Source organism: Gavialis gangeticus, unplaced genomic scaffold (assembly GCF_001723915.1).
Source record: "Gavialis gangeticus isolate Ggan-Ray unplaced genomic scaffold, GavGan_comp1, whole genome shotgun sequence".
Classification (NCBI taxonomy): Eukaryota; Metazoa; Chordata; order Crocodylia; family Gavialidae; genus Gavialis; species Gavialis gangeticus.
In genome coordinates, this window is record NW_017729028.1 from 9,013,258 (window position 1) to 9,024,558 (window position 11,301).

At 42.5% G+C, this 11,301-nt stretch overlaps 1 protein-coding gene across 2 annotated transcripts in view; it reads right to left on the reverse strand.

The window, feature by feature from the left end:
• The window catches only part of NOL10 (nucleolar protein 10), a 77,247-nt gene that overhangs the window by 11,738 nt on the left and 54,208 nt on the right, over window positions 1-11,301 (reverse strand). Inside the window, exons 15-19 of one of the 2 annotated variants that reach the window (XM_019520746.1) lie at window positions 8,467-8,546; window positions 8,231-8,329; window positions 7,118-7,207; window positions 3,155-3,316; window positions 2,544-2,794 (exon numbers count right to left, since the gene is read on the reverse strand). In XM_019520746.1, the coding sequence (XP_019376291.1) occupies window positions 2,544-2,794; window positions 3,155-3,316; window positions 7,118-7,207; window positions 8,231-8,329; window positions 8,467-8,546 (682 nt within the window). Of the gene's footprint in view, window positions 1-2,543; window positions 2,795-3,142; window positions 3,317-7,117; window positions 7,208-8,230; window positions 8,330-8,466; window positions 8,547-11,301 lie in introns of both variants that reach the window. The other variant, XM_019520745.1, reaches the window with a different exon arrangement.

An 11,301-nucleotide genomic window follows, 5' to 3' on the forward strand; every position in this document is an offset into this window, starting at 1 on the left:
GAAGAACAACCAGCACCATACCTACAGGTTGAGAAACTCCCTTCTTGTCAGTACAGAGGCAGAAAAGGATCTTGGAGTCATCGTTGATGCCAAGATGAATTAGGGCTTGCAGTACTGGGATGTAGTCAGGAAGGCCAACCGCACCTTGTCATGCATCCACAGATGCATTTCAAGGAGCTCCAAGGAGGTGATCCTCCCCCTCTACGCAGCACTGGTCAGGCCGCAGCTGGAGTACTGTGTCCAGTTCTGGGCGCCACACTTCAAGAGGGATGTGGACAGCATGGAGAGGGTCCAGAGGAGGGCCACTCGCATGATCAGGAGGCAGCAGGGCAGGCCCTATGAGGACAGGCTACGGGACCTGAACCTGTTCAGCCTCCAAAAGAAAAGGCTGAGGGGGGATCTAGTGGCCTGTTACAAACTAGTCAGGGGGGACCAGCAGGCATTGGGAGAGTCCCTGTTCCCCCAAGCACTACCAGGAGTGACTGGAAATAACGGTCACAAGCTGGCAGGGGGTAAATTCAGATTAGACATCAGGAGGCGCTACTTCCCTGTCAGGGCGGCTAGGATCTGGAAACAACTTCCAAGAGAAGTGGTGCTGCCTCCTACTTTGGGGGTCTTTAAGACAAGGTTAGATGAACACCTTGCTGGGGTCGTTTGACCCCAGTACTCTTTCTTGCCATGGCAGGGGGTCGGACTTGATGATCTGCTCGCGTCCCTTCCTACCCTACTAACTATGAAACTATGAAACACACGCACACAATTTTTTTTTTTTTTTTTAAGTAATGTCCACAATGAGAGGGCTCCTTTGCTTACATTAATTACTTCTGAGTGTTTCAGTCCCTTCTTAAAAGTTCATTTACCAAATCTTTCATTCTGCTTGTTGAGTTAAAGCCCCTATGTTTGTGATCAGGAATCCAGGTTTTCCCATTTCCCATGGGGAAATGGAGAAAAATGCAGATTTTTCATTTTAACAGAGAAACCCAGTTTTGCAACAAGCTCTCTGCAGGATGGCAGAGTTCAAGCCCACAGGGGGCTGGGAGGAAGCAGGAGAACAGCAGTTGGGCAGGGGGCGCCATGTGCATGTAGAAGCAGTGGCCAGGGGACTGAGGGGCACCAGCAGGGCTGGGGGAGCTGTGGGGTCTTTCATTTTAATCACAGATTTTGGGGTTCTTGAATCAGTGAATTTGCAATTTTTTTTTTATTAGGGAAAACCAGGATCCCTGCTTATGATACTTCCTCTGTCCTTTGCCTTCAAATTATTTAGTGTCCCTGAAAGGTGTAGGACATTAGAGGTCTTTAGATGAATTTCCTAAAAAGAACAGGTTGCAAGTTGGCAGGCATGCTGACATTTCTGGGCAAATGATAGAAATCACAGCACTGTCTCAACTGATCTGTTCTCTTTTTCAGGTAAGTTTTGAAGTTGCAATAGCAATACACATTTAAAATGTGCATGTCTCCCTTGTTCGAGCATACAACAGCCTTGGCCTATAGACTGCACATCCCAAAAGAAGTTTACAAGGAGGAAAAAAGCAGCCCTATCCTCTAGAACCAAAACAATCCCAAGTGTACTAACTCTGTATGTGAGCCCAGAGAAGATTGTTGGTTTAGCTCAGTGGTTCTCAACCTTGTTATACTCAAGGCACCCCTCAGAAAGTGCTAGCTCCTAGTTTTCTTTCTTTTTTCTATTTTTTTGATTTTGGAAAAATAATAGTACTATTCTTCTGTTGCAAAAAACTCAGACCACAACAGACCATTTTTTAATGCTATGGAATCCTGTCTTAAATCTCTAGTTTTATCTTGCGACTCATGTGTAGGTGTTTGCACACCCAACAGTGCTACTGTTGCGTGGCGCCTTGCAACACCCTTAACAGGTGGTTCATGAAATTCTCTGAAGCCATGGGACCTGGGCTGGGAATCGCTGCCTTAGCTGACACCCAGGCTGAAAGCTACAAATTAAATGTGGGACTCAAATAAAAATCTCAATCTAGACTTCCAGCAGAGTGCAGCGAAAACCTCCAGACTAGAAGCCAAAAAAAACAGCGTGTTTTATCCAAAATGCTAAGCGTCAAAGAAAAAAGGCTAAAAGCCTGTTATTTTAGTCTTCTGTTCCAATACAAAGAATGCTTTACTTAGTAAACACTGAGAAATCCTGAGGTATTCTACCACGCCTAATGAAGGGTCAGAGTGTAAATCTCTTACTCGTACACATTATGCATGTTAGTGGGCACACTGATGTCAGTATGACTGTGTGAGCAAAAGTTCACCACTGAGAGGGAGGTATCTCCAATCTGGCTCAGAACACTGAACCCTTTTCATTTAAAATACAGCACAGGAACTACACATGCCAAATCTGCATAACTCGGGGGAAACACAGATGCGACAACTGTGTTATTTTAAGTCATACCCACCAGTCAATGGGTCTGGCTTTAGAAACAACTATTTTCAAGTCTATCACAGAAATTAAAACAACCTGGCCTACATGCTATAAAGAGCTAGGTGAGGATACACTACCCCAAATGTGAGAGCAGAAATGGTAGTCTTACTTTATTAGCTTTTGTTTTTTGGCAGAATCCTTGAAGCTTCTGAATTCCTCCCCTGCTTTAATCTCAAAAAACTGGGGTTTCAGTGATGTTTGCTGATCCTCCTTGAACCTTTCCTGCCGTTTAACTTTTTCCTCTTGGCGTAAAAGTTTGCGTTGTTTCCTGACCTCTTCAACCCAACCTTTTTCATCATCTGAACTCTCAGAACTTTCTGCATCACTTGGTTTTCCTTCTGGCTCTTCCTCCTCTTCCTGCAGACAAAAATAGTTACTCTAAGTAATGATTAACTCATTTTCTTTTTTAAACTATTTGACCAATTAGAGCACCTAAAGTTGTAATTGCAGAGATTGCGAGGAATGTTAACAAATACAATAACTAATCAAAGCAGAGAAGAGTAGATTCTGCAAATTAACTGCTTTTACAGACAAACTAATATGTTAGATTATCTAACTGGTCCATTTAAGTTTTAGATCTAAATCACACTAATTAGATTTTTCTCCACTGCTTTTTTCTCTTTCCTAGGTCACATAACATGAAATACTTGAACATTTATCACAGTAAACAAAAACAGTATATCATTCCAATCCAAAAGAATACTTTACCTGTTCTTGTGCTTCTTGTTGCTCTAGAATTTTTAGTTTCTTCTTTCTTTTTTCACTAATTTTAGAAACAAGTGGATTAAGCAGCCTAAATTCTTCACTCTTCTCATCCACCTGGAAATCTGGGTTCTCAAACATGACTTTAAAGCGGTCATCTTTCAGAATATTAGGCAGGTTCTGAAAAGGAATGAAAAGCAAAACCTGATTATAAAATTTGGCAAGAAATCCTGATAAGTGATTTTAGAAGTAAAGCTCATTCAATTGCGTGTTAGGCTTATAATTAAACAAGAAAACACAAGATGTAAAATATTTATTCTTTAGAACCCCTTTAAAACAAATGTAGTCAATTTAAACTGTGGGCACTTTACTATTTATTCTATTTCCATAAAGAAAATAACAACATTATTCTGGGGCCTTTGTAAACAAAGTATAGGAACTTTAAGCAGATTAGTGTTTACAACGCGTTACTGAAATCTCTCAAATTTGGACGCATCTTGAAATCTCAATTAATCAGCAGCATTTATAGGGCAACCCTCACCCTGCAACCAACTCACCCAAATCAAACAAAAAAACCTAAACTCCAGGTCAGTGTTCTACAAAGACTATTCCATTGATATTTTATGACTATGTAAATAATTGTGACCTGAAGAAGAATATAATGCATTTGAAGGTGCACCTAAGTCTATTCCAACCATGCAGTTAATGTCGTAAGATACATTAGCCACAAAAACCCTTGCCTCTTGCGTATTTCCTGGACCACGATGGCTATAGCATCACTCCAACACTAAATAATTAAGACTTTTAAAAAGGGTTCTACATATCTTATACACTTGTTGCCACTGCCACCACAATATATAGCAATTATGTCTGTGTTGATGAAGGCCTGCCCCAACACCCTGAAGGCAAAAGAAGTTTTGGCGCTGACTACAATGGCAGTAGGATCATGCACAACTTGATTTCAAATTTCTACTCGTGTATTACTATACCTAAAGTTAAAAAGTACCAAAGATTATTTTTACGTTAAAAATTCCTTAACTGAAGCAGCTGCAAAACTACTACCCCAAGCAGCTTTCCTAGCACAATGGTGTGTTTTCACAGCTGTCAACAAAGGAAAGAAACGGTGAAAGGGGACAGATTTAAGAAAGGAATGCTCAGAACCTTACAGAAATCTTGTTAATTATCTAATCCAGAAAACACAGTGGAAAAAACTGACACATCACAAAACCAAACCAGATGCTCTTGGTAAAATTCACAAAGTTTTGGAGAAATATTCAAAAACACATATGAATAAACTATCCAAGAAGCTAAAGTGTTGCCACTGGGGAACAGGCTCAGAAAATCTGCAGTGAAGATTCTAACCCTAGCTTTTCAGTGATCTCTCTCCCCCTACCATCACACCCATGAGCTGTAAACTCTTACACTCTGTCCCCAGATTCACAGATGTTAGGGTCGGAAGGGACCGCAGCAGGTCATCGAGTCTGACCCCCTGCCCTGGGCAGGAAAGAGCGCTGGGCTCAAACAATCCCAGCTAGGTGCTTGTCCAGTCTCCTCTTGAAGACCCCCCAGGGTAGGGGAGAGCACCACCTCCCTTGAAAGCCCATTCCAGATTCTGGCAACCCTTACTGTAAAGAAGTTCTTTCTAATGTCCAACCTAAATCTGCTTTCTGCCAATGTGGCCATTGTTCCAAGTTACTTCAGGGAGTGTCCTAGTAAACAGAGCATCTCCTATTCCCTGCTGTCATTCCCTGATGAATTTATAGGCAGCCACAAGATGATGATATGAATTCCAACACTAAGCTCTTCTGCTGCAAGCTGATAACTTCACTGTCATCCTCACTTATATGAAGTGCAGCAAGCCTCTGTTAGACATTAGGAGGGTGCCAGGACAAGTTATATATCTTGTAGATTATGGCCCATGCCACAAAGTCTTCAAAATTCTACAAAAGTACATCATATGCCTCTGATTTCAAATGCATGGATTGTCTCTTCTGCCAGATGTTAAACACTGTTATATATAAATATTTATATAAACACTACTAGAAATATCTTTATTTAACATCTAGTTGAGTATAAGGCAGTTTTGGTATCAGCTGTACAACAGTTATGGCAGCATAAAAGAATAGACAGCTTGGGGTATTTTAGGAAGAGGCATTAAGTACAGAATAAAAAGATTCTATTAAACTATTAAGGAAGTATACTCTCTCATCCTCTAGTAATGGACAACACTTAACATATTATGGAAACTATCATGAAACAAATAATTAATAAAAAGGGTTTATTTTTTTTAGTACTTTGCTGTTGACCAAGTGTGTAGAGTTTCTGTATTCCTCTTTTTCCATAATTCATTTCCTCAGCAAGTGCTTCTTCATTACCAGCAGTGACAGGCATGAAAAAAAGAAAAAACTCCCAGCACTTTACCAGAAGAGGTAGCGTGTTGATTCAACCCAGCTTCTCAGGCTAAGGACTAATATTAAGAAGCTGGAGCCTGAATTGATTCAATCTTTGCAGGTTAGTCTAACCTGCCTAGATTGAATCAATTTGCAAGTGAACAGACCTTCACTCTGACTCAATAAATGCAGGCACATGCATGCAGTGGCATGGACCAGAACCAGGGCCCACCTGGCGCTTCCCCCTTGCTGCTCCAGGGGCAGGGGCGGAGGCGTGGCCAAACACTGGCTGGCATGCCCCCCTGAGGGAAAGGGGGCAGGAAGGGGGTTTATGCCCCTCTGCGCCACCCCGCCCCCGGCGGACTGCTGCTGGGATCTGCCAGCCCCAGCTGCTCGCTCCCTGCGTGGGGAGAGCGGCAGCATAACCCCCCTCCCTGCCCCCTCCACCAGACAGAGGGGAGAAATAGCCCTCCTCCCTGTTCCCTTGCCTAAGGAGACCATGCCAGCCAGCATCTAACCACACACCTGCCATTGCAGCAGCAAGGGGGAGAACTAGGTGGACTCCAGCTCGGGTCCATGCTGGTGGGATGGGGAGGGGAGACTTAAACCCACTCCACCTTAGCTAGCTCACTTGAGGTTACTGCCGGGGCTGGCCACAACCACATCACTGAAACAGCAAGTGTAGAAATGCCTGGCAGGTCCGTGTTGGTGGGACAGGGGAAGAAGCTGGGGAATAAACTTTTCCCTGCTGCCTTTGCCTGGGGGGGGTGGGGGGAAGAGACACGGGGACACAGACATCTGGCCACACCCCAACCCCAGCCAACTCATGCTCCAGCTAGGGAGCAGAGGGACAGGACCAGCCCTGCTCCACTGGAGCACAGAGCACAGCCCTGCCCAGGGCTGCTGAGCATGTCAGGCTGCTGGGGGACTCTGGTTTAACTTAACCAGACCAGGAAGGGGTCTGGGACAGAAGTTCCATAAACTAGTGTGACCTCAATCAGTTAAGTCTGATACTACATTCAGCCAGGTTTATCTCAAACCGGTTTCAGCCATTTTGAAACTGGTTTATGTGCACTGAACTTATGTTTTGTTATAGGTTTAAACCAGTTTCTGCTCACTTAAACCAGTTTGTGTGTAACTTCTATCCCTAGCCTCAGTGTCTGTATAGATCAAGAGCTTCAGCGGGGCTTTTTGACACTTTTATCTACTAGCTGATTCAACCAGCTTTTAGACAAAAGCACCATAAAGCCCCACGAAAGCAGCCAATCTATACAGATGTTAGGCAAGCCGGGTCCAACTAACACACTGCCTCTTCTGGGCAGATGCTGTGCTCAGAATGGGGGCACACGGAGCTTAAAGTAAAGGACACGGTTTTTTTCCCCCCCCCACATCTGTAAGCAGCCTATTGAACAACCAAACACTGATCAAGTCTATTGTAAAGCCATCAATTAATATAATATACACAGCGTTCTATAAAAAGACAAAGTGTTTGTCACCCAAACACTGACCTACAGTAAACTGTTTATTATGTTCATCACTATTTCAGCGTTTCTGCTGAGTTTCAGAAACCTTTGAAACAAAACGGTTGTACCTTTTGCTTCCTTCTTCTAGAAGCCTCCTGCTCCTCCTCCTCTTCCTCAATCAGCTTGAGTGCCAGCTCTTTGTTAACCTTTGGAAGTTTCTAGTTAAAGAAAGAAAACTCATCAGTACATTGTTCCTTTGTGCAAAAGAACCTTAGATATTTTACCTATTTCACACTCATTACTTTAGCTCCAAGGACAAATGCACTTCTCAACATTGATTAAAACCTTCTACCTAAAAGTGGATTTACTCAACCAATACAACTAGGAACAGCACAATTAGAAATGTTTCACCAGAATAATGGCTTCCCACACAGAGACTTAAGTTAGAAAACAGTCCTGTGATTGTTAACTATTCAGCCAGTAGGAAGGGAAAGGTCCTCAAAGCTGTAGTCTTCCTTAGAGATAGAGAACTCTGCACAATCAATGCTCTAATGGTCAATTGTGAAGTTGTATCACTCTCTCAGAAGAGGTCCTTCTTCTTCAACCATATAAACTCTGCTAACAGGGCACCTACAGAGTTGCAAAATCCAGACAGACTTCCTGCTCACTGTGGTCCAGCAGTAGTAACTGAGGGCGGGGGGAGGAAGAGAGGGGGAAGGAATTGTAAGGGAAAGATATCTGTGTTGATCTGCTGAAAAAATTCTCAGGGATAGGGAAAGGCTGGCAGAATTGACTGTTAAAAATAATCCTTTTACTTGATCTGAAAAGCCTTGTATACAAGCATTAAATCCTTGGATGCCATTTTTAGTGTGGTACTTTTCAGAACTGAGCTGTATTTTAAGGGCTCAAATTATCCCCTAACCTCCAGGCTTACAGGTAGAATAGGAACTGCAAGTTTATCCTTAGCTTATCTACTCAGTCTTGTTGCACTTTTTAACCTAAAACATCATCTTTTTTTTTAAAATAATGGTTTCATCTCAAGTCAGGATCCATATACATACGGATGCTACAGTTCCATGCAAAAAGAGGTATATAAATCATAGCTACAAATTGATTTCACAACTTCAACAAAAATCAGGATAAACCGAATAAATTCCCAATGCTTTCAGGTACGAGTGGAAGTGCATATTCTCTATGAATGTTTTTCTCCAAATGTTTAATCATCATAAATAGGGCTCTACCTTGAGCTGAACTCTCTGTGCACGCGTTTCTTCTATCTTCTGCCTGATTTTCTCTTTTCGATATTCCTCATAAGCAAATGGGTTGACCATCATTTTCACCTTTAATACACAAATCAGAAAGTATTAAAATGGACAAAAGTAGCATATGAAAAAGTATGCTTTTCTCATTGCAGAGTATCCACAAAGGCAAAAATGTATGACAATTACAAACAGTTGTAAAGAGTTAACTTACTTACCTTATGATACAACCTTATATCCATGAAAAAGCCATGCATATATGCTCTGAGCATGGGTGATCCAATGAGATGAGCAAGGCCTGAAAAAAACGATTACAGAGAATTTCAGAAATCTGGGACCTAGATAAGTTCTTACACCACAGCTAAACTAAAGAATGAAGGCAAAAGAAATACAGTGTGCACTCAATTGTAAGATGATGTTCCCCCTCCCCATCAGCATGCGGTGGGGGGTGGGAGGACAGGGAAGACTCTTGTCTTACATCCATGTACAAAGCAGAACAGGGGGCAGACAGCTCCCGTGGCTTTGACTGGTCCTTAGGTTTGGTTGGGGCCAGAGTCAGATCCTCAACAACTGTCTGCTGCGCCCACTCCCCTTGCCCTCTGCGGCTTCTGGTCCCACTCACCTTACTGCCACGTACAGCTTGGCTTGGGCTCAGACTGGATTCCCTCCTGGACACGGAGCACACAAAAACTCCACCCCCTGCCTAGCCAATCAGCAGTGCTGCCACTGCTGCATAGCCCAACAATGGCTACGCTTCCTCGTGCTGTGCTCTGGGAAGGGCATACAGCCTGATCAGCATCTGATGGTAGGGAGGGGAGGAAGAGATAGAGACTGCAGGGAGTGACAGAGGCATGTGTAAAGAGGCAGAGACTGGGGAATGGGGGCAGGGAGAAGAGGCAGAGACTCTGCGGAGCTAAGGGCAGAGGTGGTGCAGGTGACAAGGAGGCTGCAGAGGAAAGAAGCTGGGGGGGGAAGAGGACAAGGGGGCCACCTGACCCCCGCTTCCACTCACTGCTTTCTCTGTGGTAGCAGTTGTGTGTGTGTGTGGGGGGGGGGGGCCGGACAGGATGAATTCAAGACACCTCTCCGATAATTAGATTCTATACCTGGAAAATTACAACTAATGTATAAAATCTTCCATATACAGAATCTAATTACTGGGGAGCTGTCTTAAATTCAGGGTTGTCTTAGATTTGAGTAAATACAGTGGTATGTATTTGGAAGACTCAATCATCAATACTGCCATTTATTGTATAAAGGCTAAAAGTAAGGTCACAAACAATTCAGTTCAGCTGGCAAGGAATTAGAGCGACCTCATAATAAAACCAATTTTTTGGTGCCATAGTAAAGAGCCGTTGCGTGCTTTTTAAAGATTCTCACTAGCCTACAATCTATAGAAAGTTTTAAAAGGAAAACTGTTTGCGAGAAGGATTTTTTGGAGGCACATACATGTTTGCCATATGAGTTTGGATCACAGTTACTGGTGTGGTATGTTGATGTTTTAATTAAGGGATTTGCCTTGGGTTACTACCTTTGAAGAACAGACATGCTGAAGTACCTAAACATATACCATATTAAATCATAAGCATGTCACCCTAGGCCCTAACCTAAATACAAGTGGAAATCTCTAAATGAAAGACCAGTAATCTTCAGATAACTCTAAAGCTGACAGAAAGGTCTTTTCGTGAAGTAAAACATTCCTTATTGAGCCAACAGTTTTGGCAATCAGTAAGTACTCATAAGACAACTGCAGAAATAAGCAATTTTGAAAAGCCACCAGCCAATGCATCTCCAAAACCTAACTCCCATTCCTCCTTATGACACGGGGTAGGGAAGTGTCCAACTTCACAAAACAAATCATAATACTGCAATACATGGAGTTGGATGAATCAGCTACCATAATGTGAAGTTCACTAAATGTTATAAATTTGACTGTTCACTTAAAGCAACCTTATACAGAAAGAACCTGTGGGCATAAAGGCTTACAGGCCCTGAAAAGATTACCTCAATTGACGTCAAGTAAGATTAATATACTTGAACATCTATCTGAATTGTGAGATGCTCTTTGTAGGGCTGGTTTGTTAATTTGATCATTTGACTTAATCTGGACCATGGGAGGGTGTACATTTAAAAGGCAGTATAGCTACTCCTAATTTATTCCTCTTTGAAATATTCAAAGTGACATGAAAAATGCCAGGACAACAACACTTCTGTGCGAATGAAGTGCTGCACAATAAGAATTTTCAAGGCTTGGGCTCTCACATTCAGGTTATGTTTAAGAGGTTAGATCTGGAGATAGTTTCTCCATGGGGACTGAGAAAGGGAGCAGTAGCACCGAGGGTTTGGGGCAGCAGTGGGGAATTTAAAGAATTCTGCTTCAGTCATCTGGAACTTAATGTTGAGAAGGACACAACAGAGAGAAAGGCCACGATTTTAGTTTGGCTAGAAAGGGACAACTGTGAAGAGTCATCTGAAAGCTCTCTCAAAGAGAAGGGAGTTGAGTGTGTGGTTGATTTTGTGTTTGTGAAACAGATCACCAAAGTGCACAACAACACTAGCAGCTGAAAACTCCTGTCAGAGAACTTGATTTAGTTTGTACAAGTTAGCTGAAATGCAAAACTGCAACTAAGTTGCTCTTAACTGGCTTTCTGAATCCTTTTCAAGTTAGAGAGGAAGGCTGATCTGGTAGTTAAGACACAGAACTAGGATTCCATTAACCAGTTGTGTGTTTGATAGCAGAGTGGCATAATATTTCCACTAATGAACGCATCTCCTGGCAAGTGGATTTTTTTTGCTTACATACTTGTTGCAGTCTTAGCCTTGTATTGTTAGACCACCTCATAAGTATTTAAAAATAAAAACAGCTTCTCTTCCTTTCCTATTGTTTTGTGACAGACTCAAAGTACTTCCTCAAATGAGTTAGATCACTAAGTATCAACCTCTTCCTTAGGAGTCAAGCCATGAACAAGAGGCTTCTCCATGCACTGGTGAAGATTTGATTAAATTAAGAAAATTAGGGCTTACCCAAGGGGGACCAACAGGGAACAAGAAAG